The sequence below is a fragment of the Colletotrichum phormii genome (assembly GCF_030913505.1).
Source record: "Colletotrichum phormii strain CBS 102054 chromosome Unknown BDP81scaffold_16, whole genome shotgun sequence".
Taxonomy (NCBI): Eukaryota; Fungi; Ascomycota; class Sordariomycetes; order Glomerellales; family Glomerellaceae; genus Colletotrichum; species Colletotrichum phormii.
Window position 1 is genome coordinate 909,177 of NW_026851458.1, and position 22,572 is coordinate 931,748.

The following is a 22,572-nucleotide window of genomic DNA, read 5'->3' on the forward strand; positions in this document are numbered from 1 at the left end:
GTAAGGTAGTGTGGTAGAGTATGTACCGTGGATGCGTGGCTCCAGCATCGGACTTGCAATTCAGCTAGTGTAGATGTTGTTTTGATGTCTCATTCGACCTCATTCGAACGCAACAGTCTATGACTCTGAATACATTAGCTACCCGATAAGCCCATTCCGGGTGCAGCGAGCATGTTGTCATGTTCAGGGGATGAGCATGGGCAAGGTCCGACATCGCAATGATCAAACGCGCCCTACTTGTTCAATTCGCCCTTTTTGCCCTTTGGTCGACAACTATTGACATGGTCAGACAGGGTTTTGATGCGGCCGATCGAATCAATTGAGGTCATCCCCGGTGTTGATGGCGTTGTTTTTTTCGGGAAGATGAGTCGTAAGTTCGTAAGTGCGCACGTATTGCCTCGCGACCTCGCGATTCGCGAACAAGACGGAAAGAAGAGTGCGGAATTCATCGTCAAGTTCGTCGCCAAGACTTCAAGGTTGTTGTTGAGATGCGTGCAGCTGAAAGATACTTGCCCGCATTGAGCATTGAGGTGACTTGATGCTGGGACAAACTGCGAGTGCGACAACCCGGACGGGTTTGCCCCTCCACACATACGGTACTCAGGTACCTACCTAGGGTAAGGTACCTAGGCTGGTAGGGTAGGTGCAAAGGGCGGAATTGGGGCAATGGGAGCAAGTGTTATCGCTATCTTCCTTCCTTGTCCCTTCCATTCTCGGTTTCCCATGTTACCCCTCCCGCGGATAGCCGAGTGTAGGCGATGACGTGGGGAGACAAGTCCGAGCAACCACAATGGAAGGCACCGCTGACCACTCACCACCACCTGCCTCCTTTTTTCTTGTCCCAATGGTCAGGTAGGTAGCAAACCCCCGTGCTCCCCGTGCTCCCCTTGCTCCCCTTGCTCCCCTTGCCCCCCCCATCGTTTAAATCTCTTCAACAGATCCAAACTCCTTCTCGAACATTAAATCGTATCGGCTGGCGGAGGCAAGATCCCCCAAGGGGCCGAGTGTAACCATTGAGGCAGGTGTTGCGTCTCCTGGCACTGTACGCCTCCTTCGCACCTACATCACTGGAAGGAACACCACTGGACATCTTCTCTCACACGATTCACCACCAATGCGCACCTCCTGCATGCACACTTCGTTGCCGGAGGCCCGGATCTACTTCCACCGTTTCCTTCACACACATTTTCTCTCTTCTCCCCGGTCAGCTCGGGGGGGCAATGGGGATTATCTTACCTACATATGACGAGATGGATGCCCAGATCTGGCAGCTGCTTATCCCTCACTGCAGACCAACCGATTTCTAATCCAATACAAAACATCCAAGTACCTTCCTTACCTTACCTTATGAACCTCAACTTGCCCGGTCTGCCCTCAATAAGTGCAGGGGCAACAACACAAACGGCACAAACGTCTTAGCCCTGCTACGCAACCTGTGCAACTCTGCGTTTGAACCAAGAAGACGGGGCGCAAAACGCCCGGTTGGTTCATGACCTTTGGTCACTTGACCTGCAAATCGCGGGGTACCTTACCTACACTCTCGTGTGGCTTGGCACCGGCCATGTCTCGTCTGTTCCCTTGGATCGCGGCGCTAATCTTTGGGTTCGCACGTGTTTGTGCAGTGTGTCTGGCTAGGTATATCATTCACAGAGAGGCGGTCTGGAAAGAATGAAAAGACGCCGTTCTTCCTTCTAAGACACTCTCACGCACACCCATACTCACCCACACATGCCCAACCGAGACATCCCAAGCAATGACACGCGGAAACTAAGGTAGCAGACACGACGTGATAAGTGTACTAGGTAGGTAATGTTGTACTGTCTGTGGTTTCCAGTCCGGTCTCCAGGTATCGTTTGGTAGTCCCCTTTCTTCAGCCCGTGACCTGTTGAAGGCCAACCCATTCTGCCCTTCAACGTAAAGAATACTGCCACTCGAGGTATCCAAATCAAACATGTTGCCGCCTCATAATGATGCTCTCTTCAAAAGATCTCACGAGGCACACCCATCTCACTGGCGCGCCCTGTCCGCCTCCCGCTTCGCCTGCTCCTCCTCGAGAATCTCCCTCCCGCGCGCCGCAGTCTCCCCTTCGGCCTTGATGCCCTTCTTGCGCTGCCGCTCCTCGTACATGTCACGGCTCTTCATGATGCGCTGCACAATCGTCCCCGCGTTGACGCTCGCAAACTCGTGCTCGCCCACGGCCCGCATGATGCCCATCTCCTTGGGCGCCGTGTAGGGGTCGTACGTCAGCGGCATGAAGGCCGTGGGGCCGTGGTACACGGCATCCGGCGTGCCCCACGGCAGCGACGTGAGGTAGGCCTTTGTCGGGGCGAAGGGGGCGCCGAAGACGACGGCGTTGACGTACTACACATGGTCGTTAGCAAACTGTTCCTCGAGGAGTCATACTGAAAAGCTCTTGGGGATCTTACCCTGCACTGCAACACGCAGAGACCACGCTCGTAAATGTTCATGATGGGGTAGTTGATGCCCTTCCAGTGGTTAATCTCCTCGTCCGAGTGAATACCCGCCACGACGTACGCAGGCGGGTAATCGCCGCCCTTGCTGACGCGCTCGTTGACGGCCTGCTCGGTGTACCACCCCTCCCCGCGCGCGAGCTCCTCCTCGGCCTCAACCACCCGGCGCAGGAACTCAATGTGTCCACTCGAAAACAAATCGAAGCCGCCGTCGACGTAGACGACGCGCTGACCGATCCGCGGGCCCTTGCCCGGCAAGAACCGCGAAAAGACGCCCTTCTCCTCGACCGTGGCCTCGGCCTTGGCCTCACCCGACGCAGGCCAGAACCACACCTCGACGCCGGGGTTCTTGCCCGTCTCGTCGGTAGCATAAAGCTTCATCCGCTCCGTCAGAGCTCCAGCCTCGGCCTTGATCTCGTCCCGGGACGTGGCGCCCTGGCCCTGGGCCTCGTCGCCAGCCAGGAGCTTCTCGAGAGACTTGATGAAGTGCGTCTTTGTGCAGAGGAGCATGCGGCCGACGAGGTCGGTGGTGGAGATGCTGGGGGTGCGCTTGACGACCTTGAAGCGGCCGGCCTCCTTGACGAAGCGGTAGCAGTCGTAGCCGTCTGCGTCCGAGGTGATGTCGTCGCCGTGGACGACGTATTTGCAGCCGTAGTGGCTGATCCAGTCGAGCTGCGTCACGTAGGGTGCTTGGCCGACGGATTGTGTGACCCAGCGGCAGGCGTCGACGGCGGCCAGACTTTATGGAATGTTAGTAAAGTGCCGTGAGGTAGGGTGGCTGGAGATGATGTACCGCTCTTGGAGGGTCATGACTGTTGGGCCCTTGTTCTCGAAGATGGACTCATCGGAGTGGACGCCGATGTAGAGCTCGCTGCCTAGTTGGCGGGCTTGCACGATCGCTCCAGCATGGCCTGCAGGAAATTAATCCTCGGGCCTATCTGGCATATGAGAGAAAAGGCTTACCGTGGTGGAAAAAGTCGAAGCAGCCATCGATCCAGATGCGCTCCTCCAGAATCTCAGGGGCTGGCTCGCCGGGTGGGTATTCAGGGTCGGAGTTCACCATGATTGATGAGATGGGGTTTAGAGAGGACCCAAGTGTGTAGCTGCTTCTCCAGGACCTCGAAGATCTTTAAGGACTTAATCGGTGGTGGTTTGAGAGAAACAGATACGGGCTTGTGATAATGACCTGCTGGTGTTGCGTCAACAAGGTTTCACCGACTGGGCGAATTTCACATGAGGTTTGAGCCTTTGAGGGAGTGGACGGCATAGGTAGCTCAGGTCGCGATGTCCCGCTCCTGTAGCGGCGCCGTATGATTGGCGAGGTTCCAGCGCCACTGCGATAGCCGAGACCCACCAGAGCTTCCAGCGGCCGGACCGGCGACGCAACGGCGCTCACGGGGCCTTTTTTTTTTTCTGGTGAATGGTCCACTGTGAGCTCCCGCCAGCCTTCCAGGTTCACATGTTTCCGCCGTTGGCCGCTGTCAATCATCCCGTCCCAACGGTTCTTCCCCTGCACCCCTCTAGCACCAACAAAAAACAAACATCAGATGGACGGATTGGCACGTGTTTTTGACAAACGTTTGGATAAATGCTTCTGCCGCAGCAACCGATGGCTTGTTGTCTTGGATTTTCCTTTTCATTTCAATGGATTGCCGCCCATCTCGAGACCGAACGATCATTTAGGTACCTCCTAACTTGAACATGCGACAGTGCGCTAGAGATGCGCCCTAGAAGCTATGGCTGGGGATGACATGTTCACCAACGCCTAATGACTTAAGGTGGCCGAGCCATCTCCCAGTACTGGCAATATCCTATAGATGAGCCTCATTCAAATCTATGCAATCCCCATCAAAGTTGATGAAATCGCCCAGGAACAAGGACAAAAACGTGGTTGGGTCTCATCCGCTTTCAGGAACCCGAGCCATCAAAGGGCGCCCACGTGTGACGAAATGTCCATCCATTGGTCACTGCTAGGGATCACCATCTTAACCACCCGCAACTTTCCAGTCCCCCGGATACCAATTTTCTCGGACGACATCTCGAATCTGAGCCTGGCGAGTCACCGGCACTCCATCTAGGCAATCTGCCCCGGCATGGCGCGTCAATGGTTCACGAAAAACGACTGGGATGTTGGAGCGGGGATCGTCGGTCTCCTCCATCTCGGTGGTATTTATCCAGAGCTCTCCCTGCATGCGACACTGCAATGTAGCTCTCCCCAGCTCCAGTCCTCTTACGCATTCTCTCGACAATCGCGTCCAGCAAGATGAAGGGTCTCGTACTGTCTACCGTCCTCGCTCTCGCGCCTCTCGCCCTCGCCGTCTGGCCAGAGGCCGAGGGAAAGGACATCAAGTACACGTCTGTTCCTGGGTACTTCTTGCAGGACGACAACAGTACTGATCCGACCGGCTTCGACTATGTAAGTTTTTGCCGGCTCTGAGAAACATGTCGATGCAAAGCTCTCACTAACAACACATAACAGGCCGCAGTCAACTTTGGTCTCATCAGCCGGACGTACCCAACCGACAAGCACTTCGACCCCGAGGGCGTCAAGACCCAATGGCAGCGTTTCGACCACTGGGTCCAGTACCTGAACTCTGGCTGCCGCAAGAGCGATAGCGTTCAGTACAAGCTGCTGTTCATGGGCCGCCACGGTGAGGGCTGGCACAATGCCGCCGAATCATTCTACGGCACCCCCGCCTGGAACGTGAGAACATGCTCTCAACACCACCGAAAACAAGGCCACCGCAGCTAACACGACGACGATAGTGCTACTGGGCCGAGCAAGACGGCAACGCCACCGCCCGCTGGGCCGACCCCCTCCTCACCCCGGCCGGCCAAAACGAAGCCTACAAGGCAAACGCCTACTTCAAGGACCGGTACGCTACCCAGAAGATGCCCTACTTCGAGTCGTACTACACCAGCCCCCTAATCCGCTGCGGCTACACCGCCAACATCACCTTTGGCGACATTGCCATCCCCGCCGACGAGCACCCCTTCATCCCCGTCGTCAAGGAAGGCTTCCGCGAGGGCATGACGGTACACACCTGCAACTGGCGCTCCAACAAGACGTACATCGCCTCCACCTTCCCCACCTTTGAATTCGAGCCCGGCTTCGCGGAATACGACCAGCTCTGGCGCCGCAACGAGAGCGAGACGAGCGACGCCCAGGACGCGCGGTCCAAGGCCGTCCTCGACGACGTCTTCCGCGGCGACGACAAGACGTGGTTGAGCATCACGAGCCACTCGGGCGAGATCACGAAGCTCCTCAAGACGCTGAATCACCGCGCTTTCCGGCTGTCGACGGGCCAGATTATCCCCGTGTTTGTAAAGGCCGAGGTCGTGGAGCCGGTGCCGCAGCCGACGTTTGCGGCGCATGAGCCGTATTCGACGTGTACGAGCCCTCCCGTGACGAGTATTGCTGGCCAGGGGTGCGTTTGCGCGACGACGGCTTCGTCGGGGCTGCTCCCGGCGGCTACGCTTATGGCGGCGTGAGGAGTTTATGTGAAGGCTTCTTCTCCATATAGTAGTGAAACATAGAACCTGGTAGTCGTAATGTAATGACGGATTGTAAGCACGAGAAACCGTGACAGGTTCGTTCGATTGCGCCTCGAAGGAGCCGCCGCCGGGTTTACCATCTGAAGCAGGCCAGTTGATAGCGTAGAACGATATTCGAAGCAGCCATCAAGTTCTCCATCCAGAGCGTTGAAGTTCGCGGGACGTAGCGTGCGGGAAAGCGGCTGATCGACGTTGAGCTCATCTTTTCTTCCGTCTCATGCAACCGGGCTGCGGGACGAACCCTGTGTGTGGTCAGTGCTTCTCTAGCGTGTTATCTCGGATTGCAACAGTAGTCTTTTTAATGACGACGAAGATGGCGTTTCTTCTCTTACTAGCTAAGGTAGCCATTCGGATAACAAGCCCAGTCGCGTGGTGAGCGATGGTGCGGTGGTGGTGATACCTCATTCAAGGGTGGTGTTTTCCTTGCCTGGGGCGTCCGTTCACCACGTGGGACTCGAGCTTCTGGAATGTTTCAGCGTCTGCGTGGGGAGGAAGAGGCACAGAGGTTTCGTTGTGTGCGCTGTGCTCTTGTTGATGAGTCTGCGCTTTGGGCGCTGCGCGGTGGTGAAGCAACGGCTCGTTGTCTGTGGGTGCTCGGGAGCAGATCATCTGCTTGACCCCGGGGGATGGGCCAATCGTCAACATTGCCGTGCTTGATATTAATCGCGAGGCAATTGAGATTGCTGTTGTTGTTGTTGATGTTATCGATGCCCTCGGATCTTGTACATGGGGGAGGGGGGGGGGAGAGCTGGGCAAGGGGTTGTTGAAGAGAGAGGGGGAAGTTTCACGAAGGAATCAGACTTATTTAGTAAACCACCTGGGCAGGAAAGCTTCCATACCGTAGGGGTTAGCACGGCTGAGGAGGAGTTCGGTAAGCTGACCCTAGAACATTTCCCGTGCAGCCATGGCTCTTCGGATTTTCCGAGGTTGTGGACTTGTTGTTGTTCGTTGTCGAATATCTGTGTCGCAAATTCATGTGGCTTGCAGACGCTTTGCTTCGGTGTGTAACTCGGACGCAATAACCAGGTATCAAAGTTGAGCTGTGAGTTGTGCTTTGACGAATTCCTGTAGGTCCTTTTTATGAAGCTGGAAGTCGAGGCATGGTAAGCCATAGAAGATACAATTGCATCTTCCATTGCCTTACTTTCTTAGACGGAGTACCTTACTGGAGGTGTCTCCCTCGGGCGAGTTGGGGAAACACCGTGAAAACAAACAGTAGGCAACCCAGTAGAGCATCTGTATCTGCAGACGGCGAACCATGATCAGCATAACGTTCACAGGGATAGACGCAGCTTGGACACGGAGCACCTGTGTTGAACTGCTAACAGATCACTGATCAGTCCCTGGACGGCGGTAGGGCCTTCCGTCCTCCGAATAGGTAGTAAGTAAGTAGCATCAGCTATTTGTATCGTATCGTCCATGAATTCATGTCTGGGATTATTTTCTGCCCGAGTTAATTCCAGACACGCCCTTTATCACTCATTCTCGACGCTGTTAGCCTTTTTCTAAACCTCCGAACCCCGCCCAAACAGGTCTCAGAAAGCACCCGACCGCCAAGTTCCCAGTCCCAAGCACCGACAATACCTGCGTGTCTACTAGCACTCTGAAGTGGTGCCCTGAGATCGTCGGCTACACAAAGAAAAGAACAACAGCTGCGAAGGGACGGTACAGCATTTTCCGCGGATAATCGCTATTACAAGTGCATACGTCAGGTGGATTGTTTGTGTAATCCGTACCTATTCTGTTTCTGTAGTTCTGTGCTACATGAAATATCCCCTCACCTAACCCACACCGGCAAGGAGGCAAGAAGAACCTCGGGAGGGGGAAAAGAACAGAACAAAACACGCACAACATCCCTCCTCTTGGGACCCTTCCCCTGGACACTTTCTTTCCCTTGCTCACAGGTTTTCGATTTGCCTGGAAAATCAACCCCCCGCCGTCGCCGAACATCATCCCGGCGCCTTTTCACATCCACTTTCTCCCACTCCGAAGCAGCAACAAAACAAAAACAAAAACAATCCATAATACGTACGGATATACATACGGCGGACGATCCTCTCTTTCTGTATCACGCACCGTCGCATGCCCCCGTCCTACCTCGAGCATTGAAAGCAACTCAACTCAATTCGTCTCCCACGAAACCCGCCGCGACGCCACGACGCAACGTCTTTACACTTTGAACAAGCTCCGCGTTCTCCAGTCTTCATTAAACTCATACCTGCAGGCTGACGACTAGCCCCAATCTGTCCGAATCGCATTCTGCGTCAAGTGCCGCATCCCAGGGGCCTTGAGCTAATCTTAACCTGCGGCTTTCCTGCGTGTACCATCCATCTATCTCGACCCAACCCATTCGATTGGAAGCCTAGAAGGGAGTGAGATCAACACGATCCCGTCGGCCGTCCAGTGAACTTTCAGTCCAGTGAACCGGTCCTATTTCCGCCTTGCAGCACCCATCAGCAGCAGCACACCACCACATCTGCTTAGCAGCAAACCCGTGGGCCGTGGCAAAGGGGGGGAAAAGTGGCCTCGTGGCCTGCAATCGACCAACCGGAGAGTCGGAGACCGGGCAGACGAAAGCCATAAGCTGCAAAAGCAAGTCATAGTGTCAAGCAAGGGTGAACTTTGGCAAGTTCGCATCCAGCCGACGAGGATTCAAGCGAGCAGCACGACGCAACCACCAACCGCGCAAACCAACCGCGCAAACCAAGCACCCAACTCTGTATCTGTACTCCGTACCGTACCTTACCTTAGGCAAGGGGGTTAGCAACTCCATTGACGCCATCCTTGGCTTGCAGACTTCATTCAGCAAAGTACCCTACCTTACTTGCGCAAGGTATCCGAAAGGCAAAGCAAAGCAAACAATTCAGCTGCACTCGGCGCACCGACGCACCAACGCAGATACGCACACTCCATATCCATCCCTCATCAGTCGCAGTCGCACGCCCACGCCTCGGGATCCAATACCACCTCGAACCTGGCCTGACCACGCGCGAAACCAACCTCGCCGATCGATTCGGCCCCTCGTCCGCCCTCCTTCGCAGGAATCCTGAACCTGGTCCCTGACACCCCTTCCCTTCCACGCCCTCCTCCTCCTCCTCCTCCTCCTCCTCCTCGTGCTTTCACCTCCCTGGGGCGAACCACACCGTCATCCCGCCCGCTCTCCGTTCCCGTCCCCGTCCAGCCCTCCTCTCTCCCACTCCTCCTAGCTAGGCCCAGGCTCAGCCTCCAGCCCCCCCCCCCCCCCCCCCTCCAACTCAAAGACATGCAACGATCCGGACCACCTCCCACGACCGCCAATGCGCCATTCTTCTCCTCCTCCTTCTTCTCCTCTTCTTCCTCAAAATCCCGTCCCGGCACATCCTCAGGCGAACCACCGCAACAATCCCAGTCTCAACCACCACCACAGCCGTCCCCCTTCTTCCCGCCGCCCTTCCAACCGCAGTCCTCCGGCCCCAACATCCTCATCAAGGATCGCAAGACCTCCTTTGGCCGCAAGACCTCCTTCAGCTCGCCCAACAAGTCCTCGTCCTCGTCCTCGTCCTCCTCCAAGCGCCGCGCCAACAGCTCCAGCTCCGGCGGAGGAGGCAATGTCGTAGTCACCGACCGCAACGTCCCGCCCGCACTCCCCGACTTCGCCCTCGCCGCCGCCGCAAAGATCACCCGCGACGCGGACAACATCCAGAGCCCCGCCTCCGCCGACAGCTTCTCCAGAATGCTGAGCCGTACCCAGACCGGCTCGACGAGCCTGGCGCCCAGCGACCGCCTACAACCACCGCCCACGTCCGCGACACATCCCAACATGTGGCAGTCGAGCGAGTCTGTCGTGTTGCACATGCAGATGCAGGAGATTGCGAATAAGAGGATATCAACGTTGGACTACCTACGGAAAGCGTATGTGCTTAACCACTCTCTATCTACTTGCGTCTCCAGCTTGCTAACCATGAACCTCAACAGACACGAAGGCCGAGTATACTGGTTCAACACAATCCTCTTCGACAAGCCCGACCTCGCCCGCATGCCCTCCTTTGAATCGCGGAAACTCGCCCGCCGCGCAACAAACTACCTCCTCCTCGGCCTCTCCCTCCCCACAATCGTCGACCTCTACGCAAACACCCCAATCGAGTTCCTCCGCAGCCTCAACAACCTCCTCCAAGAATTCGAGTCCTTCCAACAACTCCACAGCGAGGGCGGCACCTCCACCAGCTCCCTCTCCCGCGCCAGGCTCCCCTCCATGTTCCGTCGCCAGGGCGGCAAGTCACGGCGCAGCGCCAGCGGCGCCAACGATATCGGATACCCTCTCGACTCGGACTCGGCGAGCGGCGGAAGCTACGGCGGCATCGGGGGCTCGTCGAGCGCGAGCGCGAGCGTCATGTCCTTTGCGTCGAGCGATAACGATTTGCTACCGGGCGAGGTGTACACCCACCTGCTCACGCCATCGCTGCCGTTCGAGCCCGACTTTTACGAGACGTTTGCGACGTTGTGCGAGGTGCTGATTGACGTCTACACGAGGGTGCTGAGCCTGGTGCCCACGCCGAGGGAGACGACGGCGCCGGTGGCGGAGCTCTTTGCCAAAGCGGACGCCAAGGTGCGCAAGATTATTGTGCAGGGCGTCGTCAAGGAGTTTGAGGACAGCAGCAGGTCGCACATCAAGACGGAGGTGGGCAATATCGGCAAGGTTGTGCTTGGTGGGCTAATGTAATGGAACGATGTATAGGACCCATGTCTGGAATGATTTTGCATTTTTTTCTACGGAGTTCTTTCTTTGCACCCCTTGTTACGGATGGATGGTTCATGTTTGAAATGTGGACGAGATTCGGCGCAGGGCACGTTATGACGAGGCGTTCAGATATACCATGTTCATGTTTGTTTCTATTCTTCTTTATATATATACCTATGACCCAAGCCACAGGGAGAGACGAGATCTCTCGGACCTTTCAGTCCATTGATACTTAAATGACAAAAAAAAAAATTTACAAGTTCCAAATGTTCATCAGATACCATAACGCATGTTTTGTCGCTCAGATTGGCGGACCCTAAGGCCTCTCACCGTCAGTGCTTGACTCTATTGGTAATCATCATCGAACTTGAACTGTGTCCCAATTATCCCGGTGAATCCAGGGCATCATAGACGGAAAAGACTTCCCATGAAGTCCAGAGTGTAGGTGCCTAGCCCCTTTGCGGACCAGCAAGGAAGAATGGAGACGAAACCCCCAGAAGAAAATCCAAAAACTTGGATTGAACCCCCCTCGCACCAAGAATAAGCCCCATCGAGTAACACGCCCAAACCTCAGCAAAGAGGTCGTGGACGGGCAATCGCATACCTGTCGATCTCGACGAAAGACCCTCCGACGAACCCTTGAATTCGCCCGACAAGCGAGCCCTTCCAAACGGCCACCCCGTCATCAAAGGCTGCCCCCAACCATCTCAAGGATCCCAAGCTCCAACTTCCCAGGCGCGGACTCATATCTTCATCCAAAAGGTCCTGGAAAGCTAAAACTCGGGTCTTGAAAGGTAGAGAAGCCCAGCGATGTAGCGACGGGGCGGGGTGTGAGAGAGCCCATTGTGTCCGGACGCAGGTCTTGGAGGTCAGCCGCTGTGCTTCTATGGCGGCGCGTTTCCGCGGCGTTTTGGCTTCCCTGGAAAGGGAAGTAACGTGTGTCCGGGGACTTTCTCCCAAAGCTTTCAGCTGAGATTCCCGCAGGGGAAATCTCCGTTTGTAAGCTTCGATGGCGATTTGTCGGACGAGGAGGGTTGAAGAGAAGAAGAAGAAGAAGGGAAGAGAGTAGACGCGAAGCTTGCAGTCTTTTTTATAAAGAAAAAAAAAAGTTTCGGAGCTGGAAGGTGGGGCGGTGTGGCTGTGGCTTGTTGTGGGGACCTGCCCTCCGAACTGTGGCTTAAGCGCAGGGAAGGGAAGGGAAGGTGCTCGGCACGTCAGGCACCCAGCCTTGTGGCTTTTTCGGCCAATGAGAGGTGGCCATCACTTTTCGCATCGCGACTGCCTTAGTGCCTGCACTGGAATTCGCATCGGGGAGCTTTCACTCGGGGACGATTTCGAACAGCTATTTGAAGCTTCTGCCGCCCGTCTCTGTTGCCACCAACTCTCTTCAGCAGACACCCTGATCGACCGGATCAAGCGTTCTTTCTGTGCGACACCAGAATCCGTTTTTTTTTACAACCCTCCACGCAAAAACATCACAAACACATAGCTCGACCGACGACACACCGACACAATGTCCGGCCTCTTTGGCGCCGCATCAGCGGCTTCGTCGAGTAACACGGTCGGCGATCTAAAGCAGGACGTCGCTCTCAACAACCCCCCTGAAGACAGTATCTCCGATCTCGCTTTCTCTCCCGCTCAGAACCAGGCCAGCGACTTCCTGGCAGTCTCCAGTTGGGACAAGAAGGTTAGGATATACGAGATTGCACCCAATGGGCAGAGCGAGGGACGGCACGCCTACGAACACGATGGTCCCGTCTTTAACGTCGATTGGTCCAAGGTACGATATAACTTCTCTCTCTATGCAGGCGACTTTAGCTAATATTTCCAAAACCAGGACGGCACAAAAGTTCTCTCTGGCGGCGCCGACAAGGCCGTCAAGCTCTGCGACCTGGGCTCCCAGCAGACGATCAAGATTGGCGAGCACGACCAGCCCGTCAAGTGCGTCCGCTTCTTCGAGTCGTCCGGCACCCCGATGGCCGTGTCGGGCTCCTGGGACAAGACGGTCAAGTACTGGGACATGCGCTCGCCGACACCCGCGGCGTCGCTGGCCTGCCAGGAACGTGTATATACGATCGACGTGCGAAACGATCTTCTCGTCATAGGAACCGCCGACCGGTACATCAACGTGGTGGACCTCAAGAACCCGACAAAGTTTTACAAAACCCTGCAGAGCCCCCTCAAGTGGCAGACGAGGGTCGTCAGCTGCTTCGCCGACGCCGCCGGTTTCGCCATTGGTAGTATCGAGGGACGCTGCGCGATCCAGTATGTCGAAGACAAAGATGCTACGTAAGTTTCGAATTCGAGGAACACGCGGATGAAGCGCGACAGGCGGCTAACAACACTGTATCAACAGCTCCAACTTCTCATTCAAGTGTCACCGAGACCCTCCTGCTAACAACATCACCAACGTGTACGCTGTGAATGATATCTCTTTCCACCCCGTTCACGGCACCTTCAGCACGGCCGGCTCTGACGGCACCTTCCACTTCTGGGACAAGGACGCCAAGCACCGTCTCAAGGGCTACCCCCAGGTCGGCGGCAGCATCACGGCCACTACATTCAACAAGACCGGATCCATCTTCGCGTACGGTATCAGTTATGACTGGGCCAAGGGCTTCCAGCACAACACGCAGGCGTACCCTATTAAGGTCATGCTGCATCCAGTTCAAGCGGATGAGTGCAAGCCCCGGCCGACCATGAAGAAGCGATAAATGTAGGGAGGTGTGTCCAGGGTTCGGGATAAGTTGGATTCACACCTAGATGATGTTTCTGGGTGTAGTGCGCAAGGCAATCGAGCACAGGACGTAAGGGGCAGATGGCAGGTAGATGTCATCGCCCCAGGATGGATACCTGTGTAATGTACGAAGAGGAGGTCGATGAATTCGGGGCTCTCAGGGAGCAAGCTGCAAGCAAATGTTATGGAAATCGCGAATCAGATCCGCGAAATGGAGTGTACGGTACCGGACGATACCAAATTGGCAATCAAAAGTTTTAAGCATCAAGTGGCGCCATGTTTTTCGCACATCATTCGTGAAAGTGAGTTTTGGGTTGGGTTTGCTTAAGCAAGATCCAAATCTGAGCCATTGAGTTTTATGAATGCTACTCGTACCCGATTGTGAATGTCAAGTTGGCGTTTCTACCAACTGAAGCTCAATTAAAACCATGTAACCAACAATAAATGGAGAAAAAAAAGGGCTGTCTCGACTGCTTCCCAAGCAAGTCCACATACTACGTGACATGAAGTAATATCATCCGCTTTGCTTTTCAGTCTCACCTCATAACACATCATCCCTCTACCTCGTCGGAGCTCACAGCTTTTTCTTTTAGAAAGCAGGCTTCTGCGACGACCCAACAACGTTATCAACGAGACCCTTCCACAAATCTCGCAAACCAGGCTGGTGCGCATCAACCTCAGCAGCAGCCTCGCTGTCGTGGGCCCACTTCAGTTCGACGCCATCTACACCGAAGCCCTCAATCTCAGTCAATGCGGCGGCGGTGGTGACGTTTTGGGGGTGTGCTGCAATGATTGAGATTTCGGGCTTGCTGAGAGGGAGAGCGTCGGCTGCGGCGGCGGCGGAGGAGATTTGCTCGTAGAGGGACTGGTGCTTTGTGGTGAAGGAGTCTGGGAGGAGGGGCATGCGCATGCCTGCGAATTCGTTTCTGGGGACGGGGTCGTAGGAGAGGGGGAGGATTGTGAAGTCCATTCCGCCGGCGGTGGTGGTTGCGGAAGAGGTTGCGGCGGAGGAGGAGGAGAAGGTTTGCATTTGGCGGACGGAGGGGGAGGTCCGGGTTGGTTGCGGGGTTGGGCGGTGGGTTGTGCTTAGGGTGCGGGCGGACTGTTGTGGTTTGTTAGTTTGGAGGTGTTTCAATAAGAGCTTCTTTCTCGGTGAGAGAAGTTGGAGAGGGGAATGTAGAGATGGAGGAATGAGACATACATCATGCTCGCGGGTGCTCCGGTTCTGGAGGAGCTCTGCGTACTTTGGCATCAGGACGGCGCCGTGGTTGACGTTGTAGTGGGACTCGAGGAGGCCGCTGGAGCGGTTGGCCGTGGCGGCGGAGTTGATGGAGCGGGTGAGCTTTGCGACGGGGGCGGTGATGCGCGACATGGTGATGGTTTTTTGGGGGTTGTTGGTGGTTTCCGATGTGTTGATTGTTGGTTTTGGGGGTTCAAGTGCCGACCAGGCTTATAGTTGATGAAGCTTGTTGGAAGTTGGTTGATTTGTCTTGAGACGCAGATGTGAGAGTGAGAATGAGGTTTGTTCAGGCTTGCTGAAGAGTAGTGTAAGAGCGTTTGTACGGACGGACGGCAGATGTAGTAGAGTTGATGGACGGTTGGATGGAGGAATCGAGAGCGAGGATGGAGGGGGGAGTTGCACGGCAGATATACAAACGCACGGAAGGAGGGAAGGGCGGGAGGGAGATCAGAGATCAGAGACAGAGCTTCACATACCTCACACCTTGCACCTCACATACACACACACACACATACGCGCGCTATCTTACCACACGAGCATTCATACACACTCCACGCACATAGGGCGTAGATACACACCCTCCCTCTCTGGCAAGTTGGCAACCCCCCCCCCCGGAACTGGGACTGGAACACTGGAACACTGGAACACTGGAACGGGGACTTGGCCGGGGTGGGCGGGCTACCAAGTTTGGACAGGTTTGGATTGGGGAGAAGGGTAGGGGGGCATGGATGGGATGAGATGCGACGGAGTGAGCGGTGGGATGAGAACGGCGGTTGCGGTTGTGCTGGTGGAAGTGGTGAGTGAGAGTGTGTGTGGTACGGTGACTGAGTAAACGGTAAGAGTTGCATCCTATCTGAACCTTACGAGGGAATGAGAACGAAAAATGTACATGCGTTGCTAAGAAACGTGGAATCGGGGTCAAAGTACAGGTCGCGCCCGTCGTCCGTGTAAGAGGTACGAAGGAGGTGGATGTACCCGGAGGTCCGGTGAACGGCGGAGGACCAGTATGCATGGCATGGCCTTTGGCGGAGGGTGAGAGCCGGGTGCCGGGGGTGGGTGAGGTACCCTTGCCAACAGGCACTTTGCATCCGTTTCCGCATACTTTCTCGACTTGACTTTATGGTAGTATAACGCTATTGATCTATAAAGCTAGTTGGGCCTGTACGCTGCCAATGTTGTGGTAAGAGTATACGGACTACTGCCATGGCTGTATGAGTGAGTTGAGTGAGTGAGTGAGATGGCCCCCCTGGTAATTGTTGAGGAGGGATCCAATCAGATCAGCAGGGGCCCCAGGGAGAACAAGTCATGGTTATTTTGGTTGGTTGAGTGGGAGAGAGAAGAGACGCGGACGCAATGTACGTGTCGGCATTCTGCCCCATGGATGTGCACGCTATTATGCCACCACGCATGCACATAAGGCGAGTCTTGATTAGTCTATTCCCCGCGGATGCAGTTGCCTTGTCCTTCTAGCTCCCAGGAGAGCCGGCGAACTCTCCAGTGAGTTACGAGTCGCGAGGCAAGATCACGTAGACTACGAAGTAGAGGAGGAAAACTCCATCGTCACGACTGACTGTAGCTTGGTGGATGTTGCGGATGAGTATCCGTAGTGGCACTATTTTTCCAACTATTATACAACAGAAATCCAAGCAAGAGCAGCAGTCTGGCACCAGACCAGACCGCCCCGATCTGCGCGGGGCCCGCGTGAGCTGACGACGGGAGGGGAATGGCGCGGGTGTGGCATGGATTTCCTGCCAACCTACCCCAACTCTCCTCTCAGGGATTTGTAAACTGCTGTTGCTGTTACCGTCACCGCTTCTCGATCTGGGATCTACTGGCGCTGGAGTCGGGTTCTGCGATGTGGTGTGTGGACTGACACTTCCAGTGACTTCCCGCGGAGTCGGACAGAGTTTCTAACCGTGCCAATCGTGCCAATCTAGTTGCGTTCTGTGGAGATGGAACGGCTGCTGTTTGCAGATTCACTGTGACAGTGGGCCCAGCACTCTATCTAAACTTGGCAGGAAACGAGGCGCTGGAGACAAGAGAGACAGACAAACCTATCCGTACGGATACCTACTCCATCAGAGAAGGAGAGAGAGCAAGGATAGGGCACGTGTACGCGATGAGCACGTTCAAGCAAAGAAGACTCTAGAGTCTGGACTGGGTTCGGTGGTTCACTTGGTTTTCTCAAGGTGGTCGGGTACTGCGATGAAGCAGCTTCGTGACCCTGCCAAGGCGGGCACCGGACGGGAGGTAAGCAGTAAGGTTGGAGTAGGCGAGCGAGGGTGGTGCTTTGGGACTTGGGTAACGGGTCTGCCATAGCGCTCCTGTCTTTGGGGGAGGGGGGACGAGATTGAGCGAGAACGAGCGAAGCTGTTCAACCAACCCCAACCCAGAAACCTATCAAATTGACGGTTTGAGTCACTGTGCAGTGCTTTGCTTGTTCGAGTCTAAACTAGTGCCAACTGCGAACTGGCTTTCGGGTGTCAGATTGTCATAGTTTCAATCGTGATGCCAAGTTAGATGATCGAAGAGATGAGAGAATTGTGGTGGTGTGAAGGCAAGGAGGGTGATGGAGGGGGGATGGCGAGCGGTTCCCTCCCAGAGACTGAAGACGAACCAGAGTCAAAGGTAACGGCGATAGCTGGATGGGCTGGATGTCAGACAGACACGTTCCAACGTTCTCATGGTTCTTGGGGGGGGGGGGGTTCCCGGTGATACCGATAAGGAACGGGCTAGGTTTGTTACCTCAGACACGCCATCCTCAACAGAAATAGAGACATCCATAACCCTTTCAAGCCTGGCTGGTCCCTGGATGGATTGTCACAATGGCAGAGCAGGAGTAGCATGTTTGCCTGTCACCCTGTACTGTTGTAGACTGAGAAACCCGGATCCCAAGCTTCGATCTCAAGGTCCCGTCGCATGATGGATAGAGTCTCCTGGACGCGCCGGTGAATACTCGCTGACCAATACCACCGGAGTTTAGGCACTGTTACGTGTCCAGCTCCACGACTCAGTGTCGATGTTTGTGATGATTTTCAGGACGGCATGAACTTGAGAATATGGCTATGCAGATCGCGCGGCGCCCTCCGCATCCATCGAAACGTCAGGTCTCCATCAAAATGCTTGTTGAGCTGAGCTGGCGTGCTGGCATGGCTGGCTCACAGGCTGTGCACCGCTTAGGCGTCCTTGACTCCTTGTCGACTACGATTTCCGCACATAAATCAAAAGAAGCTCGGCTACGAATATGGATACAACACTGTTGACTGGCACTGACAGCGCGGGTTGACTTTGCCTTGACAGTTTTCCAGGTCCCTGCTTGTTGCTTGGGGGGGGGGGAACTCGAGGCGAGTAGGACACAGAAAACGGAAACGGGGGACAGGCAAGAAAGACAAGGGGGAACTTGGAAGGGAAACGAAAAGCTTCGAGACGTTGAGGAGCTTGGGCCAGCTGCGGGTCCCCGGTACATGCACGCCGGCTTCCCGTCCCCGGGCCCCACTCACACCGCAATACGTACCAGTGCTTACTTAAGGTGCCTTAGTAAGGTACGAGGGTACTTCTCTCCGACAATCCTCTCGGTCAAACAACCCAAGTCTCTCCAAAATGTCCATCTGAACAAAGACTCAGCAACCAGCAGCCATCTCACACTTCGCTCTTACACCCGCGCACCAGTGACCACAGACGCACCACTGACGCTCGTCGTTGCTACACCTTACTCTGGCGTGTCAGGGCCCGCTGGACGAACCGTCAGAGTCGCTCAGGGCTAAGGCACGGCTGGTCTGCCACTTGAAGATTTGTTGACCGAGACGCGCATTGGCGTCCTTTTCGTCGTCTCCATGCTCGCTATTTTGCTCTCGTCAGCAACGGGTTGGCCGCCGTAGCGCTTCCTGTTCCTGTTTTCCTCGTCCATTCTGGGTTCTTTCGTCGAGCTTGCGTCCTGGACTCTTGTGCTCGCAAGTTCTCCTTTCGCCGTGGTCGCCCTGGTATTGTCCCAAAGAAGCGTGGTAACATAGGTACCGCCCTGCCACGCCTGCCAACCAAGACATGCTGGGGCTAGCGTATCTCCCCTGCTGCCGGGGGAGACCTGCAACCCCATGATCGCCCTCGTCGGCTGGGCATGCCTGGATGGGGTTCTCTCGCTCGACACCAGTGGCCCTGTCGCCCAGGGCCAGAAGGGGGCGAGACGTTGAGTCTTGACTCTTGAGTTTACCCTCCGATGATCGCACTGAGCCAAGGCCAGTCTATTTGCCTACCAACATGGTGGAAATTGCACCTGGGACAGTGCATAAAGGTATAAACAAGATGACGGACAGATACACAGGGCGAAGCTACACACTGCCACGATACACAAGTGATTGGCAAGCTAGAATGCTCAGGGGAGCTCCATAGCTTCCAGTGCTCACCGCTTGGGGTTCAGATCCACCGTCCCGGGGGTGTTTGTGCCGCCGCCGCAAGTCGAATTACTCACTGAATTGGCGTCGGCATGATTGGCCACAGAAGACGGACGATCGGCGCATGGCCAGATCGTTGGGAAACCTTGCCAGAATCCCATGTCCCTTTCTCGAAATGTCCACCGTCGCAGACGGCGACGCAAGACAGTTGCGCGGGAATCGTTCTCCGGCTTGAGGATGTTTGACGGTGTGCGAATTGCCAGGTTCGGCGGGTAAGCAAAAGGCGCATCTTGGACAGTTTGGTCTGGTGTGCCGCTACTCGGTGCGAACGGCACCCTCGAAAGCGTTCCTCTGTCGCTCGTGTATCGTTCACTACCAATCCTTGAAGCTTATGCAGGGTGTGGCAGGCTACACTTCAGACGGCGTCTCAATCTGTTGTTCGCTGTCCGAACTAGACCTCCGAACAACTCGGCGATATTCAACCCCCATGAAGTCATGAAGAAAGGCCCATCAATACGACAAGAACCTGATTCATGAAGAAATTTCGAAATGGATCCTTGATGACGACGGCAAGGAGAAGCGCCGAAGAGGAGGCCTAGAATCCCGAACGTTCTGATACCAGCGCCATGCAGCGGACGGATTAGAAGCGAGAGAAGAGGTCGGAGAGCGAGGTAACTATCGCCGAACTTCAGACCAACCCGCCGCCGTGGGGGTCGTTCGGACAACTCTTTAATGGCTGGAACCCAAAAAGCACACGAATCAGGGCCGAGTCTGTGCAAAGGCAAAGTTCACAGAGGGAACCACTGGCCCGGTTCCTTGATCAAGGGAAGGCCCTAGAGTCTGTTCTTTCTGGCGTGTCCGGTTCGACTCTGTTATCCCCAGCGCCGGTATTTTTAGTAGCCCATGGCGTCTCAGTCGGGGCGACGGCCGTGCGACGACGTCTGCCGTTCCCGTGTATGAAGTTTGATTCTTGGACCAGGTTGGTTGTACTGGGAAGATGGGCGGGATGCTTCAGCTCGGCTATCTTTGGCTGGATACCTAGTAACCTTGAACGAAGGACTACACTGTGGAAATCCATTATCGGGAATCCCATGTAGAGCTCCCTCATGAGAATTGGAGGAAGGCGGGTGGCTATACTGACACACGCCTCACCTGCCTCCGGCCACGCCGCGAACCTTTCATGTAGGTTATGATCGCGATTGGCGTCTACCAGTGGGCTTTTTACCGATGGCCTCGCTCTGCTTGTTTGCCTTTTTACCTTTTCGAAATTCTACTTTGTGTAGGTATCCGTACACATATGCTTTATGCAAATGCAAATGTAATGCTGTCTGAGAAGGTAGGTATATATGCGACCTGGCGACTTAGATACCCAGTACGCACAGATAAGGGTCGAAAAAAGAAAACATGCCGCCGGGCCTGGCTTACAAGTATTCGAGATTGGTGATCAGGAACGCGTGATTGGCATCCAGGCACTCGGGAGTACCTACCGCTCTGAGCCTCTCACATTGAACACTCAGTGAGGCGAATGAGCTGCGGGCGATTTCACACTCACCGCTCATTCCATTCTGCCCCAATCCGCGAATCCGAGTTGTCGTCCTCACCCAGTCAGATCTCATGATCTCAGACACGCGATTGTCAGGGAGCATTCTTACGTTTCGGGGCGGTCGCGGCGAGGATACCGGACGCGGGATACATGTCTAAGATTAGAGATTGCCCCTGGCACAGCTGGCACTAGGAGGCGGCGACCAACGATACGTCGTTGAAGCCGCTGTGGCGTTATTTGTTCAGAGCCTGTGATAATGGCGCTTGAAACATGAAGTGGCAGGCTGGTGTGGCAGGTATCATTTATTCGAGATCCGCGGGATGGGAAGAGGAGACGGGCCGGACCCGGGGATGGATGAGCATCGTCGTAACAACCTTTTGGCATGGGCCTCCCCCATATGTCTTCTCCAGCCCTCCAGGGAGCGAGCTCGGAATTACGAGATCCAATCATATTGCCTCACCCCGCCCACGTGTTTGGCTGGCGAGGTCTCAAACGGGTCTCTCTCAACAAGACCTCAAACTTCTGCCATCTCAATCCGGGCGTGATAAGCTACCGGGGGGCATGCCAGTCAACCAACCAATCATGATGTCCGAAACGCCGAATACTCCGGAGCCGGGGATGGGGCCGGCTCCGGCTTTTATCTCGTTCGGCATGGTTGTTCTCGACGAGCTCCGCTTCCCGGACGGTAGTGTTCTCCGCGACATTCCCGGCGGTTCTGGGTTTTACAGTGAGTGGAAGCTGTGACAGCCGAACTTTGAGTTTCATCTTCTGTTATACTCTGACTTTTGTTTGGAAAGGATCTTGAAGAGTGAAAGACGAATTCTGATGCTGGACAGGTACCCTCGGCGCGCGCCTCGCCGTCTCGGAGAATGAGTCTTCGACTGTACGCTGTGTCATCACAGCGGGTTCTGACTTTCCAACTACCGTGAGGCGGCAGATTGAGGAATGGGGTGTCACCGTACACTATGATGAGATGCCGGATAGGCTATCAACGAGAGGTCTTTTGGAATATGAGAATGATGCTTTTGGAAGTGAGTTCTCAGCAAATTCATCTGTAGGAATCAAGCACCCAGACTAACGTTACATTGCAGAAAAGACTTTTCGATATACCGTGCCACCTTTACACCCCGATATATCCCGGCTTCCTGAATTGCTTCTTCGATCCTCCGTGATTCAGACACCCTGGCAACGCCGGAAGATCTCGAGCAACATGCGAGGTCTCTCGCAACCCTCCGCGGCGAGACTGAGAACCCAGTTTCCCTAATCGCATGGGAACCCTCGCCCATCAATAGCCACAACCGCCAAATCGAGCATATGAGAGCTGTCCACTTCTCAGACATCTGCTCGCCGAACGACCACGAACTCTTACGTATGAAGGGCATCGACGACAGCCTAGGATCACCTTACAACAGAGCACTGGTCGAGCACCACGCCATCGACCTCTCGAATGGCAATGCGGCACCGGGACATCCTGCGTTGCTCAAGGAGGCGCAAGACAGACCACGGGTCACGGTCCTTAGGTGCGGCGACCAGGGCTATCTCACCATTCCCCGGGACGGCGATCCAACATGGCTGCCTCCTTTCCACGACTACGGCTCTTCAAAGGTTGTAGATCCGACAGGCGCCGGCAATGCATTCCTCGGAGCGTTTGCGATTGTTTTCGCGAGGACGGGTGACGCGGTTCTCGCCTCGGCGTACGGATCTGTGGCAGCCAGCTTCGTTATCGAGCAGATTGGACCGCCTAAGAGGGAGGTCATCGACGGCAAGGAGTACTGGAACGGGGAGGCGTTTGAGGACAGGCTGAGGCAGTATCAAGACAAGGTCGCGACGTAGCTGACCCGACGTGGTTCTACAAAGCAAGTAGATAGTGAAGCCAGTATGGTCGTAGAACGGGCTAGGAGTCCCGGTGGTCATCTGGGTA

At 55.3% G+C, this 22,572-nt stretch overlaps 7 protein-coding genes across 7 annotated transcripts; 4 read left to right on the top strand and 3 right to left on the bottom strand.

Moving 5' to 3' along the window:
• Nucleotides 1–1,713: 1,713 nt before the first annotated feature.
• Nucleotides 1,714–3,821, bottom strand: BDP81DRAFT_65258 (cytidylyltransferase). Its single transcript, XM_060596108.1, has 4 exons — nucleotides 3,435–3,821; nucleotides 3,265–3,382; nucleotides 2,427–3,210; nucleotides 1,714–2,361 (listed from the first exon to the last, which is right to left on the bottom strand). Exons 1-4 carry the CDS (start codon nucleotides 3,532–3,534, stop codon nucleotides 2,008–2,010), a joined length of 1,356 nt encoding a protein of 451 aa, XP_060442679.1. The 5' UTR covers nucleotides 3,535–3,821; the 3' UTR covers nucleotides 1,714–2,007.
• Nucleotides 3,822–4,734: 913 nt separating this feature from the next.
• BDP81DRAFT_325855 (phosphoglycerate mutase) lies at nucleotides 4,735–5,963 on the top strand (the record flags this gene model as incomplete). The annotated part of the gene is made up of 3 exons (XM_060585011.1): nucleotides 4,735–4,887; nucleotides 4,951–5,175; nucleotides 5,238–5,963. The coding sequence occupies 3 exons, from the start codon at nucleotides 4,735–4,737 to the stop codon at nucleotides 5,961–5,963; spliced, it is 1,104 nt and encodes a 367-aa protein (XP_060442680.1).
• A 3,775-nt stretch (nucleotides 5,964–9,738) lies between these two features.
• BDP81DRAFT_325228 (uncharacterized protein) lies at nucleotides 9,739–10,725 on the top strand (the record flags this gene model as incomplete). Its single annotated transcript, XM_060584953.1, has 2 exons — nucleotides 9,739–9,917; nucleotides 9,981–10,725. 2 exons carry the CDS (start codon nucleotides 9,739–9,741, stop codon nucleotides 10,723–10,725), a joined length of 924 nt encoding a protein of 307 aa, XP_060442681.1.
• A 1,531-nt stretch (nucleotides 10,726–12,256) lies between these two features.
• Nucleotides 12,257–13,457, top strand: BDP81DRAFT_452004 (WD domain-containing protein; the record flags this gene model as incomplete). The annotated part of the gene is made up of 3 exons (XM_060592704.1): nucleotides 12,257–12,523; nucleotides 12,581–13,032; nucleotides 13,100–13,457. The coding sequence occupies 3 exons, from the start codon at nucleotides 12,257–12,259 to the stop codon at nucleotides 13,455–13,457; spliced, it is 1,077 nt and encodes a 358-aa protein (XP_060442682.1).
• Nucleotides 13,458–14,069: 612 nt separating this feature from the next.
• BDP81DRAFT_325336 (uncharacterized protein) lies at nucleotides 14,070–14,852 on the bottom strand (the record flags this gene model as incomplete). The annotated part of the gene is made up of 2 exons (XM_060584966.1): nucleotides 14,070–14,582; nucleotides 14,682–14,852. 2 exons carry the CDS (start codon nucleotides 14,850–14,852, stop codon nucleotides 14,070–14,072), a joined length of 684 nt encoding a protein of 227 aa, XP_060442683.1.
• Nucleotides 14,853–14,941: 89 nt separating this feature from the next.
• BDP81DRAFT_65330 (uncharacterized protein) lies at nucleotides 14,942–15,599 on the bottom strand. Its single transcript, XM_060596109.1, has 2 exons — nucleotides 15,197–15,599; nucleotides 14,942–15,015 (listed from the first exon to the last, which is right to left on the bottom strand). Exon 1 carries the CDS (start codon nucleotides 15,566–15,568, stop codon nucleotides 15,212–15,214), a length of 357 nt encoding a protein of 118 aa, XP_060442684.1. The 5' UTR covers nucleotides 15,569–15,599; the 3' UTR covers nucleotides 14,942–15,015; nucleotides 15,197–15,211.
• Nucleotides 15,600–21,236: 5,637 nt separating this feature from the next.
• Nucleotides 21,237–22,484, top strand: BDP81DRAFT_463157 (PfkB family carbohydrate kinase; the record flags this gene model as incomplete). Its single annotated transcript, XM_060593983.1, has 4 exons — nucleotides 21,237–21,378; nucleotides 21,488–21,682; nucleotides 21,743–21,819; nucleotides 21,858–22,484. The coding sequence occupies 4 exons, from the start codon at nucleotides 21,237–21,239 to the stop codon at nucleotides 22,482–22,484; spliced, it is 1,041 nt and encodes a 346-aa protein (XP_060442685.1).
• Between the last annotated feature and the right edge of the window lie 88 nt (nucleotides 22,485–22,572).

Bases quoted from the DNA above. Each gene is read 5' to 3' on its own strand.
- BDP81DRAFT_65330 (XM_060596109.1), bottom strand. From the start codon at position 15,568: ATGCAACTCTTACCGTTTACTCAGTCACCGTACCACACACACTCTCAC.
- BDP81DRAFT_65258 (XM_060596108.1), bottom strand. From the start codon at position 3,534: ATGGTGAACTCCGACCCTGAATACCCACCCGGCGAGCCAGCCCCTGAG. The intron at 3,383-3,434 runs GTAAGCCTTTTC...AATTTCCTGCAG, and splicing joins CTTCGACTTTTTCCACCACG to GCCATGCTGGAGCGATCGTG. The intron at 3,211-3,264 runs GTACATCATCTC...CATTCCATAAAG, and splicing joins GTCATGACCCTCCAAGAGCG to TCTGGCCGCCGTCGACGCCT.